The sequence below is a fragment of the Schistocerca gregaria genome, chromosome 3 (genome assembly GCF_023897955.1).
Source record: "Schistocerca gregaria isolate iqSchGreg1 chromosome 3, iqSchGreg1.2, whole genome shotgun sequence".
Taxonomy (NCBI): domain Eukaryota; kingdom Metazoa; phylum Arthropoda; class Insecta; order Orthoptera; family Acrididae; genus Schistocerca; species Schistocerca gregaria.
In genome coordinates this window covers 526,000,285-526,027,287 of record NC_064922.1, presented here as the reverse complement: position 1 = coordinate 526,027,287, position 27,003 = coordinate 526,000,285, and the positions used below count along the sequence as shown (strand labels likewise).

The 27,003-nt window shown below is 40.6% G+C and overlaps 1 protein-coding gene across 1 annotated transcript in view; it reads left to right on the top strand.

Annotated features, from left to right (window-relative positions):
• LOC126355448 (synaptotagmin-6) overlaps positions 1-27,003 on the top strand; it is a 180,551-nt gene that overhangs the window by 50,226 nt on the left and 103,322 nt on the right. The window contains exon 3 of the mRNA XM_050005763.1: positions 3,284-3,474. Within this exon, the coding sequence (XP_049861720.1) occupies positions 3,284-3,474 (191 nt within the window). The remainder of the gene's footprint in view (positions 1-3,283; positions 3,475-27,003) is intronic.

Sequence of the window (27,003 nt, the reverse complement as noted above, 5' to 3'; positions counted from 1 at the left end):
TTGTAAATGTGCAGGGAAAGAATGAAACCTAAAGAGCAATTATATATCAATTTTTCTTCATTCTTAGAGAATATATTCCTTCAGAATGAAAATTCAGAAATAATTCTAGTGGCTAGATTCAATTTCATGCCTGATGTTAACAATGTTCATGCTGTTTACTTTGTACATACAGATAACTACCTCTACTGCTAATCTTTTATGATGGAACTTAATTTTGCTGCATTTATTTAATAATAGAGGAAGAACAGAAATAGATATTAATAATATAAGTTCGTGCTTAGGAGTCAATCAACATATTATTGCTGTACTTGCCAGTGGGCTCTTACAACAAAATTACTTGCCATTTGCTAGACTCATAGGCTAAAATAGTATACGATTCCTCTGTTTGATGATTATCCTGCAAAATATTGAGCCTGAATGTTATAACATTACATTGGATTTCAAGAAGCAAGTTGTGGAGAGGCAAATGTTAAAGAAAATGATAACACCTCCTTGTTGCACATATGGGAAAAATACACTCCTGGAAATTGAAATAAGAACACCGTGAATTCATTGTCCCAGGAAGGGGAAACTTTATTGACACATTCCTGGGGTCAGATACATCACATGATCACACTGACAGAACCACAGGCACATAGACACAGGCAACAGAGCATGCACAATGTCGGCACTAGTACAGTGTATATCCACCTTTCGCAGCAATGCAGGCTGCTATTCTCCCATGGAGACGATCGTAGAGATGCTGGATGTAGTCCTGTGGAACGGCTTGCCATGCCATTTCCACCTGGCGCCTCAGTTGGACCAGCGATCGTGCTGGACGTGCAGACTGCGTGAGACGACGCTTCATCCAGTCCCAAACATGCTCAATGGGGGACAGATCCGGAGATCTTGCTAGCCAGGGTAGTTGACTTACACCTTCTAGAGCACGTTGGGTGGCACGGGATACATGCGGACGTGCATTGTCCTGTTGGAACAGCAAGAGCTCTTGCCGGTCTAGGAATGGTAGAACGATGGGTTCGATGACGGTTTGGATGTACCGTGCACTATTCAGTGTCCCCTCGACGATCACCAGAGGTGTACGGCCAGCGTAGGAGATCGCTCCCCACACCATGATGCTGGGTGTTGGCCCTGTGTGCCTCGGTCATATGCAGTCCTGATTGTGGCGCTCACCTGCACGGCGCCAAACACGCATACGACCATCATTGGCACCAAGGCAGAAGCGACTCTCATCGCTGAAGACGACACGTCTCCATTCGTTCCTCCATTCACGCATATCGTGACACCACTGGAGGTGTACTGCACGATGTTGGGGTGTGAGCAGAAGACGGCCTAACGGTGTGCGGGACCGTAGCCCAGCTTCATGGAGACGGTTGCGAATGGTCCTCGCCGATACCCCAGGAGCAACAGTGTCCCTAATTTGCCAGGAAGTGGCGGTGTGGTCCCCTACGGCACTGCGTAGGATCCTATGGTCTTGGTGTGCATCCGTGCGTCACTGTGGTCCGGTCCCAGGTCGACGGGCATGTGCACCTTCCACCGACCACTGGCGACAACATCGATGTACTGTGGAGTCCTCACGCCCCACGTGTTGAGCAATTCGGCAGTACGTCCACCCGGCCTCCCGCATGCCCACTATATGCCCTCACTCAAAGTCCGTCAACTGCACATACGGTTCACGTCCACGCTGTCGCGGCATGCTACCAGTGTTGAAGACTGTGATGGAGCTCCGTACGCCACAGCAAACTGGCTGACACTGACGGCGGCGGTGCACAAATACTGCACAGCTAGTGCCATTCGACGGTGTGTCCGCTGTGCCGTGCGTGTGATCATTGCTTGTACAGCCCTCTCGCAGTGTCCGGAGCAAGTATGGTGGGTCTGACACACTGGTGTCAATGTGTTCTTTTTTCCATTTCCAGGAGTGTAATTTCCAACATGATGGATATGTAATAAATGAAATTAATGATAAATTATTGATAATTATTGAAAACATGAGTTCAGTGATTGTATTCTGCAAAATAGTTGCACCTTTATTCATACATATACAGGATGTTACAGAAAGGTATGACCAGACTTTCAGGAAACATTCCTTACACACAAAGAAAGAAAATATGTTATGTGGACATGTGTCCGGAAACGCTTACTTTCAGTGTTAGTGCTCATTTTATTACTTCTCTTCAAATCACATTAATCATGGAATGGAAACACACAGCAACAGAACGAACCAGCATGACTTCAAACACTTTGTTACAGGGAATGTTAAAAATGCCCTCCTTTAGCGAGGATACGTGCATCCACTCTCCGTTGCATGGAATCCCTGATGCGCTGATGCAGCCCTGGAGAATGGCATATTGTATCACAGCCGTCCACAATACGAGCACGAAGAGTCTCTACATTTGGCACCGGGGTTGTGTAGACAAGAGCTTTCAAATGCCCCCATAAATGAAAGTCAAGAGGGTTGAGGTCAGGAGAGTGTGGAGGCCATGGAATTGGTCTGCCTCTACCAGTCCATCGGTCACCGAATCTGTTGTTGAGAAGCGTACGAACACTTCGACTGAAAGTGCAGGAGCTCCATCGTGCATAAACCACATGTTGTGTCGTACTTGTAAAGGCACATGTTCTAGCAGTACAGGTAGAGTATCCCATATGAAATCATGATAACGTGCTCCATTGAGCGTAGGTGACTGATGAAACTAAAACTACCTCTAACATGGAAATTAAGCGTTTCCGGACACATGTCCACATAACATCTTTTCTTTATTTGTGTGTGAGGAATGTTTCCTGAAAGTTTGGCCGTACCTTTTTGTAACACCCTGTATATTAACAGTTTTTGAAATCCTACGTACACTGTGCACTGCCTTTTTTAATGTCATTACAGTCATAATATGAAGCTGTCAATATTCATGATCATGTATGATTTTGTAAATGTAAACACTATGAACATAGATAACTAATGTCTCCTCTCCTTGCTATTAATATTCCAGGACCTTCACAGTTCATTTGGGAACCCCTCCTCCCCTCACTCCTCACTCTCCTCTCTCTCTCTCTCTCTCTCTCTCTCTCTCTCTCTCTCTCTCTCTCTCTCTCTCTTCTCACTCTCTCTCTCTCTCTCTCTCTCTCTCTCTCTCTCTCTCTCTCTCATGCTATAAAAGTGATGACACACATTTCCTCATAAACTGACGATTCAATGGCTTTGAATATAACAACTAGCACATGTAATATTGAGTTATATAGTGTATATAAACATATTGATTATATTAATAAACTAATCATAGTTTGAATTTTTCAGCACATGACCTTGCAGGCAGTGAACAAGGTGGTTTCAGTGATCCATATGTTCGGCTCAGTCTTGTGCCACCTGTAGACAACCGTAAAAGACAAACAGCCATACACCGTCATGATCCAAATCCATTTTTTAATCAGCATTTCAAATTCCCTGTATCACACCAGGATCTGCAGGAAAAAACACTTGTATTGCAGGTAATATTTTCCATCAATTAATAATAATTTAGAGAAAAGCAGTAATAATTGTGCTAACATGAAACAATTAAGTAAACACAGTGATATTCATTGTGGACTACTGTTATTTAATAATGAACAGAAAGCAGAAAAAATAGTGTACATTAGTTGATAACAGCAGCCAAAAATGCAAATATTTTGAAAGAGTTTACTTTTCTGCATAATTCATTCAATCAGTCATTGTGTTTCTTAGATTCCTTCACAAACAGAACTTTCAGGAATATGAAACAATTCAGGATATATATAAGTAAAAATGAAACTGTAGAATGTTGAATCTGTTCATTTTAGTAACATTAATCTTTCACACACTGCTGTATACTATATGTGCTTATCTGTCATTCTGGCACTCCTGCAATATGGAGATGAACTCAGAAAATGGTAGTGATATTATCTGCATGACTCATAAATCCAACTTTCGCACGCACAAGCCTTGGGGCCATGGCAAACATATCACATGATGATACCTGTTGGCCTTCTACTATAAATAAATACCATCATGATGATGGGTGTATCAAGCAGTCCATATTTTTTTACTGAAGTAATATATCACAAAAACTGTTTTTACCTAACTTTCTGAATGTGGGCTTTGCTTTCGGAACTTTTTAGAGTGTTTTGTGGTGTGACTTTCATTCATTATGCTCATGTTACGTGTGGTCATAATGTTCACTTTCTACTCATTTTTGGCTATTGACTTGGCGTCAATCTCGCTTTCCATATCCATGTTATTGGTGGCAGTGTGACATGCCTAGTTGATATGAGGCTATAAAACTTAAGTGCAAAGAGGATCTTAAACCATTGCATGTTAGTAGTACATGATGGATGCAAAGTTTATTAAATTTTAGCAGAAGCAGCTGTTTCTCCAACTCCAGTTATCAACAGCAAATTTAGAGACTGTTTGACATACTACAGAAAGAACAGAGCTACCTGCAGAAGTGTACAGCAGAGCAGAATAATGTTCCATTATCAGCATTAACACACTGAAACATACACAAGCATTTTCAGCAACTACTTTTCTGGCATTTGACAATTTGAGGAAAAGTTGGAATAAATATCTACAATGATATCTACGGTGTTGCAAGAATAGGAACATTTATGACACACATGTTCAGTCTGCTTTGTTATTGTATTCTATTTGTCAGAAACATGATCTGTGTCACAAACTATGAGCACTCACAGAGGCTAGTATCTTATCATTCAGTGTCTTGTGTAGTTTGTTCATTTCAAGATGTAACCATAGGTAATGGTAGCTAGGCTAAATTTAGTCAGTGTCAGAAGACAATGAAACATACACAGTTAAATAAATCCTGATTGGCTGTGTGTCAAGTGGTGGAAATTATGTCAGAATGGTTAGTGATGTGAAAATCCAAAGGCAGTGTTTAAAATAAATACTGAGTTTTAAAAAGATCTTTCTCATTATGGTATACCAATTGGGTATGTTCACTGTAGAATGAAGCACCACTACACAATCAGGGTGGTCTTGGAAGATGTCGTTTTGCAGTGGGACAAAGTCCGAGAGAAATTAGGAGAGGGAGGACAGGTTGTATGTCATACATAGCTGGAGGCCAGATAGAATGTTTGTACATGGCCCAACACTGTGGCTGCATACTGTAGTCAGCACAAGATTTCCCTCCCACACTCCTTATTGGCTGTTCTGGTGGCATGTAGGGAATTCTTGGTCAGCATATTTTATGGGAACACTGCTTTTACTCCATTGAAGAATATTTGAACTTATGAAGTGTTTTACTAAATACATATGTAGAAAGTGTATTACTGTAACCTTAAACATGTATGCCTAGAAATGACTTTCAGCTGTATAATTATAATTTGATTTGTCCTATGTCTTATGCAAAAGCTGCTTTGTAGACAACAGGACCAATAAATACAACAACAACAAAGATTCTCTGCTGAAATGACAATTCTACTCAGCACATAGGGCACAACAGTGGTTGTTTGAATACTGCAGACAAAAATTTGAGTGGAAGAAAGTTTTGAATTAGCAACAAAAATTTATGATATTCCCTGGACCCAGATTGGCACATCCCTCTTCTCTCTTAGAAGTTTTAGGGTATCTCATGTATAAATATATGTTACTCTTAGCTATGAAGCCCATGTTGAGTGCTTAGTAGCTAAGGGCAACATGTGCAAGAAGTACCCAGAATGTAGATTACATTTTCACCTGCGGCAACAATGGGCAGGCTTAGCATGGCGATACAGATGTCTGAGCATTTGTCCATTGAGTCAGCATCCAGCCATGTCAATATGAGGTTGGTGTCATTTCCTGTTATTTCCCAGTACAAGTTTTAAATGTGTGCCACAACTGGAAATCGCACTAGGTGGGGAGTGCTGTCAGTAGTAACATTTCTTTGTGGCTAAAAACCATAAACAAATTTAAATTTATCAGCAACTATGTGAAGTATATGGAAACAACATGATAATTGAAGGTTACAATGAAGCTGAACTGCAGGAGGGCATGACTAACTGCTGAAAGTCTCAGGCAGCAGAATTTTATGGTAGTGGAATTTAAAAAGCTTGTTTGCTGTTATGATAAGTGCCTAAATTTGTGTGAAGACTATGTTGGAAAGTAGTATTTAAGTATCACTTTCAAATGAATGAATCAAACATCATAAAAGATTACAAAGATTTACAATGATTAACTCTTTTTTATTCTAATACTGGAGTTCACAGAGGCCTTAAGATAAATGGTGTGGCTACGATGGGGTGTCATAAAATGGCCACACATGCTAGGTGACTGGGTTGCAGGGGGAGCAGCGAGCACAAGTGTTAGTCTTGAAACTGGTATAACTATTTTGAGCCTAGAGACTTGGAGATGCACATAGTGTCCTTGAACTATGTTTAAAATAAGAGGTTTGTGAAATTTTACATCTGAAAGGTATTTATGACATTTTTTGCTTGTTCAGTGGTGATACAGGCTAATTATTAATTGAAGTGTATGAATCAAGAACAGTTATTTGTGATAATTGAAAAGAGCTCCCAAAAATGAAGACAAAGAAGAAAGAGGAAGGGGGCACCTATCTCAACTTTCATCAGATGGTACATTCACATCAGAAAATGAAAAACCTTTTCTTTCTCAGTTACATGAGGATCCTGTTAACCTGGCTATTTGTATTGTATTTGTATTTATTTATTTATCCTGTGGATCACATATTGTACAAAGTACACATGATATAGGACAAGTCATTTTTCTTAACAAATATGTAGTTTGGAGAAAAAAAGGCAATGGACTGCCATTTTAAAAAAATGTACACAAAATTTTTCATAGATGAATATAGTATCTTCACATACAGAGAATACAAACAATTTGTATGGGGAACTAAGAAACATGTAGGCAATGTAGTGCTACTTTAAATTTACACAAATAATCACTGAGATTACAGAATAGTGAAAATGTCAACTGGAAACACAACAGAAGGAGAATTTCATTTAAAAACTACATTAAACATGAAATTAACATTGAAATTTCACAGGTAATTAAGTTTTAATACTAATAGAATGTATACTTGTATATTCAAAAAGAGAGTTGAAAAATTTTGGGAAGTGAAACTTAAACATAGTTGAGTATAGTAGAAACTAGGTTATTATTTTGCCTACAGAATGTTTTCCTCTAATCACAGTATTTTACAAAGGAACTTTATAATTTTTCATTTCCAGGAATTCTTGTACTGAATAGAAACAGTGCTTTGTCAGAAATGCCTTTAGTTTATTTTTAAATATTGGATCTGGAGCAGTTTTTATTTGTTCTGGAATTTTATTGTGTAATACGACACCCAGATGAGTTATATATTTTTGGTACGATTATGTCCTTGAAAAAATTTGATGGATATTAGATTGCCCTCTGGTATAATGAGCGTGTATATCATTGTTTTGGATTAATTTGCCTGTTCTTGAGAGGTATTTCCTGGTGAATAGAATTGTTTCTTGAATGAATAGGGATGGGATGCTTAGAACATTAAGTTTTATAAATTGACATTTACAGGATTCCAGCTTTTTGAGGCCACAGATTATCCTCAGTGCTCTTTTTTGTAGTTTAAATATATTTGTGCTGTGAGTTGAATTTCCCCAAAAGATGATTCCATAGTGGAGCAAAGAGTGGAACTGCGCATGGTATGCTTGCATTAGTGTGGATTTACTTGTAGTAGATTTTAGTATTCTTAGTCCATAGCACAATGATGAGAGTTTCTTTGATAAGTTGTTTATATGTATGTCCCATTTTAAATTTTGTTGGACCCATAGACCCAAAAATTTTGTTGCATTTACATTTTCAATTTTATCATTATTTAACTTTACTTGGATACTTTTTTGACTGGATGTGGGAATTAGATGGAAGTTGATACATACAGTTTTCCCACTATTAACAATTAGGCCATTTTTGTTAAACCACTCAGAAAGTTTTTTCATAGAGTTATCAGATATTGTCTGAAGGGATTGAGGGCTAGATCCAGTCAACACTATGCTTGTATCATCAGCAAATAGGGTAGTTTTTTGTGGGCTCATACATTCAACAAGATCATCTATGTAAATGAGGAAAAGTAATGGCCCTAGAACAGAACCCTGGGGAACACCATATCTTATTGTTCTTTCCTCCGAGAGGAAAACTGTGTTATTTATTTTATTCTGTACATTAATATCGTACTGAAGTGATATCTTCTGTCTGCGGTTTTGTAGGTAAGAGCATAGCCAGTTCTGAGCCACACCTCTTATTCCTATTCTTTACAATTTAGCAAGCAGTATTTTATGATCTAGTACGTCAAAGGCTTTAGAGAGATCTAAGAAGATACCTGCAGCTATATTATGTTGGTCAATTGATTTCAGTATGTGGTCCAACAGTTCAAAAATTGCTGTCTGGGTGGATAAAGATTTACTGAAACCATGTTGTTGAATGCTGATTGGTGCATGGTTTTTTATGAAATTTATAAGCCTGTCATAAAAAAGTTTTTCCAGGATTTTTGAAAAGATGCTTAATATGGATAATGGTCTATAATTGGATACTAAATCAGGGGAACCTTTCTTTAGTAATGGTGAGACTTTAGCTATTTTGAGAGCATCTGGAAAAATGCCAGTTTTTAACGATTGGTTGTAGATGGTTGATAATGGCTTTACTATATGGGGAGCACACACCTTTAATATGAGGTCAGGTACTTCATCATAGCCACTAGAGACTTTATTGTATAACAATTTTATTATGTTCATAATTTCATCAGGGTTTGTTTCATAAACAAACATTGTAGCATTAGTGCTGTTTGACGTATTGGTGGAATTGAAGAACGATACCTTGCAGTTTGACTGAATGAGATCTTCTGCTAGTGAGGTGAAATATTCATTGAACTTGTTTACAACTGTGTATGGATCTGTGACCTTAGAGTCATAAAGTGTTAGAGAAATGTTTTCCTTTTTAGGTGTTGAAATACAAGTTTCTTTTTTAATAACGTTCCACATAGCTTTCATTTTGTTTGAAGAGTTTCTTATGAAATTGTCATTCCATAAAAGTTTTGCCTATCTAATCACTCTAAGATAAGTTTTTTTGTTGGCTTTACAATAGTCAGAAAATTCTTCAGTGACTATGTATTTTTGGAGCAATATTGGAGAAATCTGTTTCTCTCACTAGAAATTTTGATTCCTTTTGTTACCCATGACTTTCTATTTTGATTGCTTTAAGTTTTTGTTTCAAAAGGAAATGCTGTATTAAAGTAATAAAGTCCCAATTTTCCTTAGCTAATAGGAAGTTAAAAATCCTAATATTGCCATCTGAAAAGTTTCTTCTTTGAAATACTTTTTTGGGGCTGATTTTACTATTTTCCATGTCAACACTCAGTAGCTGAGAATCGTGGTCACTGTACCCCATGCTCAGTACTTCGCCAGTGAATTTGTAACAAGTATCAGTTATGAAGATTTGATCAATTATTGAATCAGTATGCTCTGTTGATCTTGTTGGAGAGTGTATTGTGGGGATCATATTAAAGGATTTAGTCATGTTTAACCAATCAAGTTTAGCATTACTGTGTTTTGATAAATCAATGTTAAAATCGCCACAAAGTATTATTCTCATATTTAATGAGCTGACACTATTCAGCAGAACTTCTAATTTGGTCATAAAATTTGGAATATAACTACTTGGTGCTCTGCATACATTTATAATTATATAGTTTAGTTCAGGCAACTTAACCATAGAAAGCTCAAATTCCTTATCTTCAGATAATGCAGTCTGTTCATTTAGGCCTACCTCACTGAATTTTATCTGGTCCTTTACAAATATAGCAGTACCACCATGTGTGGAGAAATTCCTACAATAGAAGCTTGTTAATGAGCACCTTGGAATAGAGGTTGACTGAATTTCTTCTTTAGACAGCCAGTGTTCAGTAATACATATTACATCTGGATTTATTTGAGACTAGATTAGATTAGAGATTAGATTAGATTAATACTTGTTCCATAGATCATGAATACGACACTTCGTAATGATGTGGAACGTGTCAGTATTTAAATAACTAGACCTGGCAGAATAAAAACATTTGTAAAAATGTGCATTTCAACATGGAGGAGTTTGCCATTACTGAAATTTAAAGAAAATAATAAAATATTTTATGTATCGTCACACTAAAAGGAGTTACTTCACAAGCTCAACTCCTGCTTGCAGTACCGACTGTGTTGTAACTCTTAGATCACTAAAGTAAATGTATGTACTAGAGATTTGTTAAGGTAAGAGGAAGCAAGCTCCATGTGTCCTCATAAGACAGGTCTTTAGTACTCTCAAGAAAAACAGGTAAGTTCACATCTAGATAAATCAAACAGGTTTTAGACTTCTAATACCACTGTAATTGTATCTAGGTATGTAAAAGTAACAGAAAAATAGTTGTTGAAAGTACATGAAAATTGTTAAATCACATAATATTTGAGCAAAGTCAGTATCCTGGCAATGCATTAATTAAAAGATCATATTCCATTAAGGACTAGTTTCTATCTAACAACACTGTCACTTATTCACACGAAATAACATCAATAGTTATTCAGACCCAATAATATCAAAAACATAACATCAAAAACATTATACATACCTTCTGGTATGAAGCTTCCTGCCCATAACTCAATCTCATAGCACACTGAAAAATATGTTAGATGATAATGACCTACTCCTCTAATGGCCTACTCCTGTCATAATAGTGCCATTATTCCATTCTGAATTTTCAATTGATTAATATAACTGGATAGATTAAAAAATCTGCTCACCAAACAGCAGCAGCAGGAAACACTCATAAAAGTTAAGGAAATTTACAATCATTCAGAGCCAGTGGCTCCTTCTTTCAGCAGAAGGTTGATGGGTAAGGAAGAAGGATGAAGGAAAAAGATTGTTGAGGTTTAGAAAATGGGGAGAATTACTGAAAAATCAACCAGAACTCTGGCCCAGAGGAAACATACCGCACATGATGAGAAGGAAGGATATGATATATTAAAAAATTGATTAGCTTTGTTGATAGATTATTAAGATAAAAGAATTTTAGTTCTGGGAATGAATTTTTATATGACAAGGGCATAGTTGTATCTTAATTTTTATTCATGTGGCTCTTGAAGCAGCAAGATAAAGAGCAGTCCTATGATTTATCTTTACTGACTTCCAATGTGCGACTTGTAATCTCCCCCTCCCATGATTTTTTGTCACTGCCATAGCCTCTTTTTAAACAATACGAGAGGAGTAAGATTTACATTTACTTATCTTCTTTTCTCATAGTTGGCAGCAGTTCTTCATGTCTAGGGGCTGAATCTTGAAGTGGAAATTTTCATGTTTTAGTATCTCATGGTTCCAATTGACATAATTAACTTTGAAGAATGCGTGCATTGTATTTTTTATTTTCACAAATATTTTATTCCCTCACATTTTTCTGCATCACACTGTCTTTTTTAATTTTCACATTAACAAAGCTGAAATTACATTGTTCTTCCCAAATATAAAAACACATCTGGTCACATCAGAGGTATGCTCACTACTACTTCACTCTGCGGTAGGAACAATATTCTGAAGGGCTTACAAATTTTCTTTACAAATGAAATTCTATTAATTTGTATTATTATTTTATAAATGAATACAGAAATAAACTTAATAAAAAGTATCAGATTGTGTGATTAATAATGGAAATATTAAGTGTACCAATTTTTTCATAATTTCACATGTTTCTAAAAGAAAGTATAATTTTAACTAAACATTCAGAGCTGGTAAATATCAGAAATAAACTTAATAAAAAGTATCAGATTGTGTGATTAATAATGGAAATATTAAGTGTACCAATTTTTTCATAATTTCACATGTTTCTAAAAGAAAGTATAATTTTAACTAAACATTCAGAGCTGGTAAATATCAACTGTTACAAAGGAAGTAAAGTAATTTCTCTTAACAGATTTTACCTTGTAACATAACACATTGTATACAAAATGATATGATATTTTTTAGAAAAACAGCTGAAATAATATTGACCTCTTCTCTACTCCTGTTGAGGAAGAGTAGTGCTAGAGGAGGGTGTCCCTTTACACACAGCAGTTAACACCTACCCTCGTGTGGCCCTGCAGTTGTGTATATTACAGTAGTATGCAGGGCTGTGTATTAGTATGCAAGTAAAAAGTCTGACTGATAACCTCAAGAAACATTGTGGTGAAAATTGACTGTCCTACACATTAAGTCAGCTAATGAGTTGAATAAAAAGGTGAATATGTAGAAACCAGGGATTAATATGTAGCAATCAGGTACTTGACAAATAATGGATTAATATTTCTGCACTAAGATGTGTGGTTTTTCAGTGATAATTATTTGAGAAAACAAAATTCAATCTCTTGATTGTAATCCATATGTATGTTTAGAATACAAAGAGTATCAATTAGGTACTTGGAATATATATATATATATCAAAAACAAAGATTCCAAGACTTACCAAGCAGGAAAGCGCCGGCAGACAGGCACATGAACAAAACACACAAACACACACACAGAATTACTAGCTTTCGCAACCGATGGTTGCTTCTTCAGGAAGGAGAGGAAAAGACGAAAGGATGTGGGTTTTAAGGGAGAGGGTAAGGAGTCATTCCAATCCCGGGAGCGGAAAGCCTTCCCTTAGGGGAAAAAAAGGACAGGTGTACACTCGCACACACACACACACACACACACACACACACACACACACACACACACACACATATCCATCCGCACATACACAGACGAAAGCAGACATATGTCTGCTTTCGTCTGTGTATGTGCGGATGGATATGTGTGTGTGTGTGTGTGTGTGTGTGTGTGTGTGTGTGTGTGTGTGTGTGTGTGTGTGTGTGCGAGTGTACACCTGTCCTTTTTTTCCCCTAAGGGAAGTCTTTCCACTCCCGGGATTGGAATGACTCCTTACCCTCTCCCTTAAAACCCACATCCTTTTGTCTTTCCCTCTCCTTCCTGAACATCAGTTGCGAAAGCTAGTAATTCTGTGTGTGTGTTTGTGTGTTTTGTTCTCTGTGCCTGTCTGCCGGCGCTTTCCTGCTTGGTAAGTCTTGGAATCTTTGTTTTTGATATATTTTTCCCATGTGTAAGTCTTTCTGCTCCCGGGATTGGAATGACTCCTTACCCTCTCCCTTAAAACCCACATCCTTTTGTCTTTCCCTCTCCTTTCCTCTTTCCTGAAGAAGCAACCGTTGGTTGCGAAAGCTAGAAATTTTGTGTGTGTGTTTGTGTGTTATTTTATTGTGCCTGTCTACTGGCACTTTCCCACTTGGTAAGTCTTGGAATCTTTGTTTTTAATAAATTTTTCCCATGTGGAAGTTTCTTTCTATTTTATTTACATCATTAATTTGAACCCAACAATTACGTTTGTTATTGTCTCTGTGCATTTCGAAATGTTTTCTATCATCTTACTTTCTCTTTTTGTTTGTACAAGTAGTTTCACTTTGTATTCATCTTCCCTTTTTCCGTAATCTACCATACATTTCATCCTGCCTAATTATACTCAATAATACGTAATTTACTTCCAAACCATAACCTAAAAACTTTAACGCTTTCAACATTACCGCTGCTATAAAATCCACTGTTCCAAGTTTACAAACATTTTGTGTAAACTCGTGAATACTATTTCACAGCTTCAGTTCCTTTCACCCATTAAACAACCTTCTCAGCTATTTCCAACAACTTTCGTTTCATTTCCATTCCCGTTTTTCCCACATAACCGATCATTTTTAGCAGCTTCCCACAGGTTTAAACGTTATTATTTCTTCGTCAGCAATTGTTAGCCTCATTTTCATAACCTGCCAGTACATAACCAGTCCTTTGAATACATTTACACGCATTTTTTTCGAAATTTTCCTGTATTTCCCCACCCATTAACGTGTTTTGGAAACAACACAACTACCTAACCTTTGCACCCATTGTTGTTCAGAACAGGATCAACATAGCTCATCTCAAACCAACACTTTTTCGACTTTTTTCACACCTTTAACTCTCCCTATTCAATTTAACCTCATATTACCCTTTCTACCTTCTAATACCATGTCAACCTCACAACATCCCTCAACGACCCCATTAAATTTTATTTACATTCCCTCCGCAAACATGCCTTCACCCTAGCCAGATTACGCTTCCATATTTTCTTTACTCAGGCTTGTCTGACATTTGGCATTACTCCCATAACTTAAAGTTCCCATCTCTGGCTGCAATCCTTCTTTCCATCAGTCCTTATACCATTTCCAAACTGCACAATCCATAGCCCTCACCCGCCTAATCCTTCACCTATACATCGACTGGCCAATGAACACACCCATCAACTCCTATCCCAAATCAAAGTCCTCAATCTTTCCTCTCCCACATCCACACCGGCTGTTCATAGCATCCTCCTACAGGCCAACCGCAAATTAGAACAGCATGCCACCCTCCACCTCAAAAAACTATCCAATCTCCTGGTTTCCCACCTCCGGAAAGGCAACTCACTCGCCCTCCAGAGCCTTTCCAACAAACCACAACCTCCTCTCATTGCACACAGACCCAGTATCTCCCATCTACTCAATCTCCCATTTCCAGCTCCACTCCCCCCGACACCTCAAAATTCTAATCAACACAATCTGGAACCACACCTCAATTCAGTAGTTAACCTTTCCTCCAAACCTCTCTCCCAATCCGAAACCTCTGTCCTATCCAAAGGCCTCACCGTCAGCCCCACTCCCAGATTCAACCAAACTGCCCTTGTAAAAGATTTACTGTCCTACACTCGTAGTCTCTGCTGGAAATATCACTTTGCCACGAAGAAAAATAATCCTGATCCCACTCCTAATGATTCAACTCCCCAAGGCACTATCCAAATTTAACCCTGCCTGGAACAGTTCCGTCCTCCATCACAGCGGGACCCACCTCCTCTTCCTCAAAATCACCCTCTCCAAAAAAATCAGTTTTGTCTTTAAATATGTCTGCTTGTGTCTGTATATGTATGGATGGATGTATGTATGTGTTGTGTGTGTGTGTGTGTGTGTGTGTGTGTGTGTGTGTGTGTGTGTGTGCGCGCGCGCGCGAGTATATACCTATCCTTTTTTCCCCCTAAGGTAAGTCTTTCCATTCCCGAGAAAGGAATGACTCCTTACCCTCTCCCTTAAAACCCACATCCTTTTGTCTTTCCCTCTCCTTCCCTCTTACCTGAAGAAGCAACCGTTGGTTGCGAAAGCTAGAAATTTTGTGTGTGTGTTTGTGTGTTATTTTATTGTGCCTGTCTACCGGTGCTTTCCCGCTTGGTAAGTCTTGGAATATATATGCCGGTAGATAGGCACAATGAATAAAACACACACACAGAATTTCCAGCTTTCGCAACCGGCGGCTGCTTCATCAGGAAAGAAGGAAGGAAAAGGAAAGATGAAAGGATGTGGGTTTTAAGGGAGAGGGTAAGGAGTCATTCCAATCCCGGGAGCGGAAAGACTTACCTTAGGGGGAAAAAAGGATAGGTATATACTCGCACACACACACACATATCCATCCATACATACACAGACACAAGCAGACATATTTAAAGGCAAAGACTAAGGGCAGAGATGTAAGTCCAGGCAGAAGTGTGGAGGCAAAGATGTTGTTGAAAGACAGGTGAGGTATGAGTGGCGGCAACTTGAAATTAGCGGAGATTGAAGCCTGGTGGATAACGAGAAGAGAGGATATATTGAAGGGCAAGTTCCCATCTCTGGAGTTCGGATGGGTTGGTGTTGGTGGGAAGTATCCAGATAACCTGGACAGTGTAACACTGTGCCAAGATGTGCTGGCCATGCACCAAGGCATGTTTAGCCACAGGGTGATCCTCATTACCAATAAACACTGTCTACCTGTGTCCATTGATGCGAATGGACAGTTTGTTGCTGGTCATTCCCACATAGAAAGTGTCACAGTGTAGGCAGGTCAGTTGGTAAATCACGTGGGTGCTTTCACACGTGGCTCTGCCTTTGATCGTGTACACCTTCCGGGTTACAGGACTGGAGAAGGTGGTGGTGGGAGGGTGCATAGGACAGGTTTTACACCGGGGGCGGTTGCAAGGGTAGGAGCCAGAGGGTAGGGAAGGTGGTTTGGGGATTTCATAGGGATGAGCCAAGAGGTTACGAAGGTTAGGTGAACGGCGGAAAGACACTCTTGGTGGAGTGGGGAGGAGTTCATGAAGGATGGATCTCATTTCAGGGCAGGATTTTAGGAAGTCGTATCCCTGCTGAAGAGCCACATTCAGAGTCTGATCCAGTCACGGGAAGTATCCTGTCACAAGTGGGGCACTTTTGGGGTTCTTGTGTGAGAGGTTCTGGGTTTGAAGGGATGAGGAAGTGGCTCTGGTTATCTGCTTCTGTACCAGGTCGGGAGGGTAGTTGCGGGATGCGAAAGCTGTTTTCAGGTTGTTGGTGTAATGGTTGAGGGATTCAGGACTGGAGCAGATTCGTTTGGCATGAAGGCCTAGGCTGTAGGGAAGGAACCGTTTGATATGGAATGGGTGGCAGCTGTCATAATGGAGGTACTGTTGCTTGTTGGTGGGTTTGATGTGGACGGATGTGTGAAGCTGGCCATTGGACAGATGGAGGTCAATGTCAAGTAAAGTGGCGTGGGATTTGGAGTAGGACCAGGTGAATCTGATGGAACCAAAGCTTTCAGACGACTCTACAGACAAAGTTTGCCAAGGTAACCCATTCCTGATGTCCAGGCGGAGCTTCAAGGAATCCTTAGAACCTTAGGCCCCCTACAAGACCTTTCACCTGTCTCCATCAAACTCCTGACCCCACCGACACCTCGCACTCCTACCTTCTATCTACTTCCTAAAATTCACAAACCCAAACATCCTGGCCGCCCCATTGTAGCTGGTTACCAAGCCTCCACAGAACGTATCTCTGCCTACGTAGATCAACACCTCCAATCCATTACATGCGGTCTCCCATCCTTCATCAAAGACACCAACCATTTTCTCGAACGCCTGGAATCCGTACCCAGTCTGTTACCCCCGGAAACCATCCTTGTAACCATTGATGCCACTTCCCTATACACAAATACCCCGCACATCCAGGGCTTCACTGCAATGGAGCACTTCCTTTCACGCCAATCACCTGCCACCCTACCTAAAACCTCTTTCCTCGTCACCTTAGCCAGCTTCATCCTGACCCACAACTTCTTCACTTTTGAAGGCCAGACATACCAACAATTAAAGGGAACAGCCATGAGTACCAGGATGGCCCCCTCGTATGCCAACCTATTTATGGGTCATTAGAGGAAGCCTTCTTGGTTACCCAAGCCTGCCAACCCAAAGTTTGGTACAGATTTATTGATGACATCTTCATGATCTGGACTCACAGTGAAGAACAACTCCAGAATTTCCTCTCCAACCTCAACTCCTTTGGTTCCATTAGATTCACCTGGTCCTACTCCAAATCTCATGCCACTTTCCTTGACGTTGACCTCCATCTGTCCAATGGCCAGCTTCACACATCCGTCCACATCAAACCCACCAACAAGCAACAGTACCTCCATTAGGACAGCTGCCACCCATTCCATATCAAATGGTCCCTTCCCTACAGCCTAGGTCTTCGTGGCAAACGAATCTGCTCCAGTCCTGAATCCCTCGACCATTACGCCAACAACCTGAAAACAGCTTTCGCATCCCGCAACTACCCTCCTGACCTGGTACAGAAGCAGATAACCAGAGCCACTTCCTCATCCCCTCATACCCAGAACCTCTCACAGAAGAGATTCAACTGGTCCTACTCCAAATCCCATGCCACTTTCCTTGACGTTGACCTCCATCTGTCCAATGGCCAGCTTCACACATCCGTCCACATCAAACCCACCAACAAGCAACAGTACCTCCATTAGTACAGCTGCCACCCATTCCATATCAAATGGTCCCTTCCCTACAGCCTAGGCCTTCGTGGCAAACGAATCTGCTCTAGTCCTGAATCCCTCGACCATTACACCAACAACCTGAAAACAGCTTTCGCATCCCGCAACTACCCTCCTGACCTGGTACAGAAGCAGATAACCAGAGCCACTTCCTCATCCCCTCAAACCCAGAACCTCTCACACAAGAACCCCAAAAGTGCCCCACTTGTGACAGGATACTTCCCGGGACTGGATCAGACTCTGAATGTGGCTCTTCAGCAGGGATACGACTTCCTAAAATCCTGCCCCGAAATGAGATCCATCCTTCATGAAATCCTCCCCACTCCACCAAGAGTGTCTTTCAGCCGTCCACCTAACCTTCGTAACCTCTTGGCTCATCCCTATGAAATCCCCAAACCACCTTCCCTACCCTCTGGATCCTACCCTTGTAACCGCCCCCGGTGTAAAACCTGTCCTATGCACCCTCCCACCACCACCTACTCCAGTCCTGTAACCCGGAAGGTGTACACGATCAAAGGCAGAGCCATGTGTGAAAGCACCCATGTGATTTACCAACTGACCTGCCTACACTGTGACACTTTCTATGTGGGAATGACCAGCAACAAACTGTCCATTTGCATCAATGGCCACAGGCAGACAGTGTTTGTTGGTAATGAGGATCACCCTGTGGCTAAACATGCCTTGGTGCATGGCCAGTACATCTTGGCACAGTGTTACACCGTCCGAGTAACCTGGATACTTCCTACCAAGTTGCCGCCACTCATACCTCACCTGTCTTTCAACAACATCTTTGCCTCCACACTTCCGCCTCGACTTACATCTCTGCCCTTACTCTTTGCCTTTAAATATGTCTGCTTGTGTCTGTGTATGTATGGATGGATATGTGTGTGTGTGTGCGAGTATATACCTATCCTTTTTTCCCCCTAAGGTAAGTCTTTCCGCTGCTGGGATTGAAATGACTCCTCACCCTCTCCCTTAAAACCCTCATCTTTCCTTCTCCTTCCCTCTTTCCTAACGAAGCAACCGCCGGTTGCGAAAGCTCAAAAATTTGTGTGTGTTTTTGTGTGTTATTTTATTGTGCCTGTCTACTGGCGCTTTCCCACTTGGTAAGTCTTGGAATCTTTGTTTGTGTGTGTGTGTGTGTGTGTGTGTGTGTGTGTGTGTGTGTGTGTGTGTTCAACTCATCTATTAACCTTGGGATGAAAAGGCATCATTCTCCAGCTTTCAACATCCAGTAATTTACAGCTGAATGAGAAATGAAGACACGATATTCATCCCTTTATCTATTATTATTGTATAAGTACTTCCAAAAAGTAGAAACAAATGTGTAACAAAAGTTGGACCATTGTTTCTGCTGTCATGTCAGCAATCAGTAACAAAACAATGTATCATGAAAAGTGATCAATAATGAACAATGTCTACTTATTTTCTTGCTGTGGTTGTAAATATTTTCTTATGATGTCCAAAGGTAGTATTTCAAAGGTTCTGGATGTGTCAAGTAATGCTTGCAAGGGAATTCTGGGCTTATTTTGTTGTGCACAAGGGATTCAGGCAGATGCAGTCTTCCATATTATGTGTTGACCATTTCTGCAGCATTTTGTTGCCACTCAAGTCTTCATGCCACTTTATGCTATGAAAAGCTTGAATGCTGTCTGGATACTGGTGCAGTAAAATGACACTGAAGTGTTTCCAGTATTCTCAGTTGGGTTCCTCTTGGAGATTTACAATACGAAATGCCAAGTTTGGACACAAATTAGAGCAGGGCAGCAAGTTGCAGACATTCTTCACCTTCCTGCAGTTTCTGCAATTCAGCAATAAATAAGTCTTCCATTTGTAACACATGGACTTTCCAACTAAGTGTATCCACATTTTGATTCAGCTTTCTGTGTTCATGATGGTCCTCATAATTATATTTGCCCGGTTTTACAGCTCATTGCACCAGTCGACTACTGGTCTTGTAAATTTAGAAGCCACAAACTCCCTTTAAGCTCAAGTCAGCACTTAGTAGATCGCCCTAATACTGCATCTGAGACATTGATAAAGAACACTCCTCCAGTTTTAAACTGAAGTTAGCACTTATTAGACCTGATGATACACTTCTCAACCATTCTACATGTTCCTCAATTATCTGCAAACAAACAATGATATATCAAGATACACTAAGCACATGAATGGTGTGAATCCATGCAATAAAAATTCTGCAAGCTTCTGAAAAATAGTGAAGGCATTTCTTGAAGGAAAAGGCATTCTGAGGAAGACTCATAAAGCCCAGAAGGCATATCAGATGCCATGTTTGTTTTTTCCTGAGTAACTGTTGATATCTGAAGTATTTTGAATTTCCCAGTTGGTCAAGTGTTTCGTCTATATGAGGAGATATATCTGGGATGGTTACACTATTTACTGCATCCATATCCATGCAGTGATGGTAAGTTTTCTGTCCAGTGATGCTTTTATTAGGTACTATAACAACAGATGATGCCCAAGTGCTAGAGGAAGGCTGAATTATTCTCACATGTAAAAGTAGTAAGCTCACTTCAGTACCTGTGTTTATTAAAACTTTGACCGATTTTCCTCTAATATTGCCCCTCACAATCATTTATGCACCACAATTAACACCTGAAAACTAACAGGATTAACAGGTTTTACCAAGAACTCAGGTTGGTGATGACACCAGGCTATCTTTTATTTCCCACTCCACACTTCTGGAACCACAAAATCCCACATGGCACTGACTTTGCCCAATATGTGAATGGTTGCAGTCGGCACTTAAGTGGTTAATCTCTCTGCAGTATGGACGTCAAGAAACACAACAGTTATTGGCAGTGTGTCCTAAGTGTTTGCAGTTTGTCTTCTTTGTGAACTAGCAGTAGATATCATTACTATCAGAAGATGATGAGCAAAATGGTTAGCCTCTTCTCTCAGCAGTTGAGACACACAGCCTCTAAAGATGAGGATGAGTGAAATTCTATCTCTTCACTAATCTGTGGCTTTAATAAATACATCTAGTGGTCTCACTTCTGCCATTATGAGTAACACATCATTTCTTCTCATAGGATCCCAGGATATAGGTATGAAATGAAACAGTTCATGAGTACAGAATGAGATTTTCACTCTACAGTGGAGTGTGCACTGATATGAAACTTACTGGCAGATTAAAACCATGTGCCGGACCAAGAATTGAACTCGGGACCTTTGCATTTCGCGCGCAAGTGCTGTCACAACTGAGCTACCCAAGCACAACTCCCGCCCCATCCTCGCACTGTCCTCACAGCTTTACTTCTGCCAGTATCTCATCTCCTACCTTCCAAACTTTACAGGAGCTCTCCTGTGAACCTTGCAGAAGTAGCACTCCTGAAAGAAAGGATATTGCGGAGATATGGCTTAGCCACAGCCTGGGGGCTGTTTCCAGAATGAGATTTTCACTCTGCAGCGGAGTGTGCACCGATAGAAACTTCCTGGCAGATTAAAACTGTGTGCCTACCCAAGCAGGACTCATGCCCCATCCTCACAGCTTTACTTCTGCCAGTATCTCATCTCTTACCTTCCAAACTTTTCAGAAGCTCTCCTGTTCACAAATGGTAAAGGACCCAAGTTTGAGTCTCAGTCTGGCACACAGTTTTAATCTGCCAGGCAGTTCATGTGTAGCTGGCAAAAGCTTTAAATCTTACCCACTGACAAAGAGTAGACAAGGGAGCATTGTCCAGGCAACTACTTGGTCAACATGTCAAGACTACCAGCATGTTGCAGGCTCAGGTGATCCTACATAGCTTTTAGACAGCTACAAAGCTTTTAGATGTGCAACCTTTAACTGAAACCCATCAGGCCAAGAACAGATTCTTCCCACATCATGCACATTTTGCAGAAATATGGCAAAATTCTCAGAGGTAGTCCCCAAAAATGAGAGAATTAAAGTAGAATGGAAAAACTGTTTATTATGCGGGACTGCAATGCAGTTGGGCACCGTCAATGTGCCTTACAGACTCATCAAGTGTTGCCTAAATGTTTGAGTCTACTTTTTGAGCAGATGGTAGCTCTTAATTTGCATGTAGCTGTTCCTTCAGTTCAACATTTACATGACTAAGAGCTGCTATCTGGAACTTTGTGGATCACTACTGCCCACCTCTGCAGTATTTTTTGTCTGTGACCACATATTAGGCATGTATGTATGTGTGTGTGTATTAAATTGGGGACCAAGAAACGATGAAGAGGCTTTGTCCTGCCATAGGACTCAGTGGTTCACAACCCCACAACAAGCCACAGCAGTCCACCTACCCCACTGCTGCCGCCACACATTGAATCCAAGTTATTATGCAGTTTGGGCCCCAGTGGAGACATGCAGAGGATGGCAGTGTAACTTAGTATCCAGGCCTGTGGCAGTGCTGCCCAGCTTCTACACATCATAGTGTGGAGGCTGCAACAGCAGCAGTATGTGCTCACACTATGGCCCCAGACAGAGCTGGCTGGCTTTCTGCTACATCTTTGTGGATGGTAGTGGCTGTGCACCGTGACATGGTGGACTTTGTTTCACCACAGACAGTGGTATGCGCCTAAGCAATGTGTGGCCAGTATGGCCAAGGCAAGGATGCTCTGGTGCACAACTAGGAAATGGCAGAAACATGGCACACAAGTTTGCACTGACTGCTTGGATTTATTTCTCGCCGCCCAACCAGCGTTTGAAGGAACTGCTATAGCCAAACATTTGCTATGATTTCACAGCCTCCCTTTGGAACAAAAGATGGGGGATCCCACTTTTGACGCCAAATTATGGCAAGAGGTGGAAGTTCATATTAGGAATGGTCAGGGAAATTGGCATCCAAAGGGAGTATTTAAAATAAAAAGTGAGTTTTAAAATCATTGTTACTTATATTCCCCAATTATAGTATACAATTAGGCATGGCCAGGGTGGAAATACTGACCAATTTTGAGTTAGTATGGTCATGGAAGATGTCGTTTTGCAGTGGAACTAAATCTGAGAGCAATAAGGAGAGAGAGGAGATGTCGCACATTGTGCTTAGTTTATGGCCAACTCTGGCCACGTCCTGCAGCTAGCATATAATTTCCCTCTGACACTCTTTGTTGGCTGTTCTGACGACATGCAGCGGCTCTTTGTCAGCACATATTGTGGGAACAAACATCCTTTGCAGTGTAATGATTATACTTGGTATCTATGCCACAATAGTGGTTGCATGAATACTACAGATGAAAATTGAAGCAGAAAAAATTTAAGATTAGCAATAAAAATTCACAATGTGATACCTCCCACACTGGCTAGATGACTCACACAGCTGACCTAAAGGGTCTCAGTTGACATTATAATTTTCTGTGTTCACAATGTAAAAGTCTTATGCTTAATTCTTTTATCTGGGGTTTGATTGTGTGTCTAGCTCCCAACCAGGAAGTTTGAGATAGTGCTCTTAAAAAGTCTGTTATTAATAGGAGTGAGGTTCTTCACATAGCTCATCATTTGAAAGTGCATCAGAGGTACAACATGAAAAAAACATTGACTTGCCAGCTGCCCAGTGTGCAATCAGTATTGACTTTGGTCTAATAAAGTGCTTCCTAGACTCCGCATTTCCTAAAGTCAATTGCTGATAAGAAAATGTTGGTATCTGCAGATTCCACGGCACCAACACACAAAAGTGCAAACGAACTGATTAGGAATGTAAATGTTGTTGTTGTTGTTGTTGATGTTGTTGTGGTCTTCAGTCCTGAGACTGGTTTGATGCAGCTCTCTATGCTACTCTATCATGTGCAAGCTTCTTCAATCTCCCAGTACTTACTGCAACCTACATCCTTCTGAATCTAGGAATAAATAGAAATTTGTTAAAGTTGTGCACATGTTGTGGTTCATGGTGTGGGTTACAGTGGTCATGTCCTAGTTCATGAACCATGAGCAACGTATGTGTGGCCAAGTAAGTGGTTCCGACAGTCGGGATACCAGTTACTCTGGAATAAGGCTGGGCATCTCAGACATATTCTGAGTCGTGGTCACCTTTGTGCTCATATGGCAAAGACTACAAAATCCACCGGTTAGTCCCTCAGCCATTAGGAGTAAAACCCAATGGGACTCGGGGCAAGTAAGGCTAGCAACCTGCTTCCCTGGTACTTTAAATATGATGCTGGCAACAATCAGAGCAAAATGCCTCAGACCTTTGGAGGTGACGGAGTCCCACCTCTAACTGACAAACCAGGGACTCCTAAGATACGACTTGGAAAACAAATGGTAATGAGATGGGGAGCTATTAATACCAATGGGGGCTACTCTGGGAAGAAGGTAGAGCTGGCAGAGGCTGCAAATAAGATGGGGCTGGACGTTTTAGCTGTTAGTGACATTCGGGTAAGGGGTGAGAAAGAAGACGAAGTGGGAGAATACAACGTCTACCTGTCAGGCGTAAAAGCAGGAATAGCACAGTGGGGTGTAGGGCTTTACATCAGGAAAGAAATGGAACCCAGCATAGTTGCAATAAAGTATGCAAATGAACGACTGATGTGGATATATTTGACAGTGTCTAACAAGAAAATTAGGATTGTGTCAGTATATTCACATTGTGAAGGGACAGATCAAGATAAGATGGATAGTTTTTATGAGGCACTCAGTGATGTAGTTGTTAGAGTAAAGGACAAGGACAGCATTCTGTTCATGGGTGATTTTAACACCAGGATTGAAATCAAACAGAAGGACATGAAAAGGTTATGGGTAAATTTGGAGAGGATATGGAGGCCAACAGGAACGGGAAACAACTCTTGGATTTCTGTGCCAGTATGAGCTTAGTAATCACAAACTCCTTTTTTAAACATAAGAACATTCACTGGTATACTTGGGAAGGCAGGGGAACCAGAACTGTCATTGACTATATAATAACAGATCAGGAATTCAGGAAGGCTGTGAGGGACACATGTGTATTCAGGGGATTCTTTGATGACACTGATCATTATTTAACCTGCAGTGAAATTGGGATTGCGAGGCCGAAAGTGCAGGATGTCAGGTCCATACGTAGGAGGATAAGAGTGGAGAAACTTCAGTATAAGGAAATCAGGCATAACAGTGATCTCAGAAAGGTACCAGTTAGTTGAATGTAGTCAATTACAGTTGTTGGAAAAGGAATGGACAAGGTACAGTGACACAGTACTAGAAGTGGCGAAAGAATGTCTTGGAACAGTATTGTGTAAAAGTAGGATGAAGAAAACAGCTTGGTGGAATGACACAGTCAAGGCAGGCTGTAAAAGGAAAAAGAAGGCATATCAAAAATTGCTACATACTAGAACCCAGGTAGACAGAGAAAGTTATGTTGAAGAAAGAAACAAAGCCAAACAGATAATTGCAGCATCCAAGAAGAAATCTTGGGAAGACTTTGGAAACAGGTTGGAGACTATGGGTCAAGCTGCTGGAAAACCATTCTGGAGTGTAATTAGCAGTCTTCGAAAAGGAGGTAAGAAGGAAATGACAAGTATTTTGGACAGGTCAGGAAAACTGCTGGTGAATCCTGTGGATGCCTTGGGCAGATGAAGGGAATATTTTGAAGAGTTGCTCAATATAGGTGAAAATACGATCAGTAATGTTTCAGATTTCGAGGTAGAATGGGATAGGAATGATGATGAAAATAGGATCACATTTGAGGAAGTGAAGAAAATGGTCAATAGATTGCAGTGTAATAAAGCAGCTGGGGTGGATGAAATTAAGTTGGAACTCATCAAATACAATGGAATGTCAGGTCTTAAATGGCTACACAGGATAATTGAATTGGCCTGGGAGTTGGGACAGGTTCCAGACTGGACAAAAGCAGTAATCACACCAATCTTTAAACATGGAAACAGAAAAGATTGTAACAACTACAGAGGAATCTCTTTCATCAGCATTGTGGGTAAAATCTTCTCAGGTATTGTTGAAAGGAAAGTGCGAGTATTAGTTGAGGACCAATTGGATGACAATCAGTGTGGGTTTAGGCCTCTTAGAGGTTGTCAGGACCAGATCTTTAGCTTACGGCAAATAATGGAGAAGTGTTATGAGTGGAACAGGGAACTGTATCTATGCTTTATAGATCTAGAAAAGGCATATGACAGGGTTCCTAGGAGGAAGTTATTGTCTGTTCTACGAGATTATGGAATAGGAGGCAAACTTTTGTGAGCAATTAAAGGTCTTTACATGAATAGTCAGGCAGCAGTTAGATTTGATGGTAAATTGAGTTCATGGTTCAGAGTAGTTTCAGGGGTAAGACAAGGCTGCAGCCTGTCTCCACTGTTGTTCATACTATTTATGGATCATATGTTGAAAACTATAGACTGGCTGGGTGAGATTAAGATATGTGAACACAAAATAAGCAGTCTCGCATATGCGTATGACTTAGTTGTGATGGCAGATTCGATTGAACATTTGCAAAGTAATATTTCAGAGCTAGATCAGAAATGTAAGGACTATGGTATGAAGATTAGCATCTCCAAAACGAAAGTAATGTCAGTGGGAAAGAAATATAAACGGACTGAGTGCCAAATAGGAAAAACAAAGTTAGAACAGGTAGATGGTTTCAAGTAGTTAGGATGCATATTCTCACAGGATGGCAACATAGTGAAAGAACTGGAAGCGAGGTGTAGCAAAGCTAATGCAGTGAGCGCTCAGCTACAATCTACTCTCTTCTGCAAGAAGGAAGTCAGTACCAAGACTAAGTTATCTGTGCACCATTCAATCTTTCGACCAACTTCGTTGTATGGGAGCGAAAGCTGGGTGGATTCAGGTTACCTTATCAACAAGGTTGAGGTTACAGATATGAAAGTAGCTATGATGACTGCAGGTACTAGTAGATGGGAACAATGGCAGGAGGGTGTCCACAATGAGGAAATCAAAGAAAAACTGGGAATGAACTCTATAGATGTAGCAGTCAGGGCGAACAGGCTTAGATGGTGGGGTCATGCTGCATGCATGGGAGAAGCAAAGCTACCCAAGAGACTCATGGGTTCAGCAGTAGAGGGTAGGAGGAGTCGGGGCAGGCCAAGAAGAAGGTACCTGGATTCAGTTAAGAATGATTTTGAAGTAATAGGTTTAACATCAGAAGAGGCAGCAATGATAGCACTGAATAGGGGATCATGGAGGAATTTTAAAAGGGGGCTTATGCTCCAGACTGAAC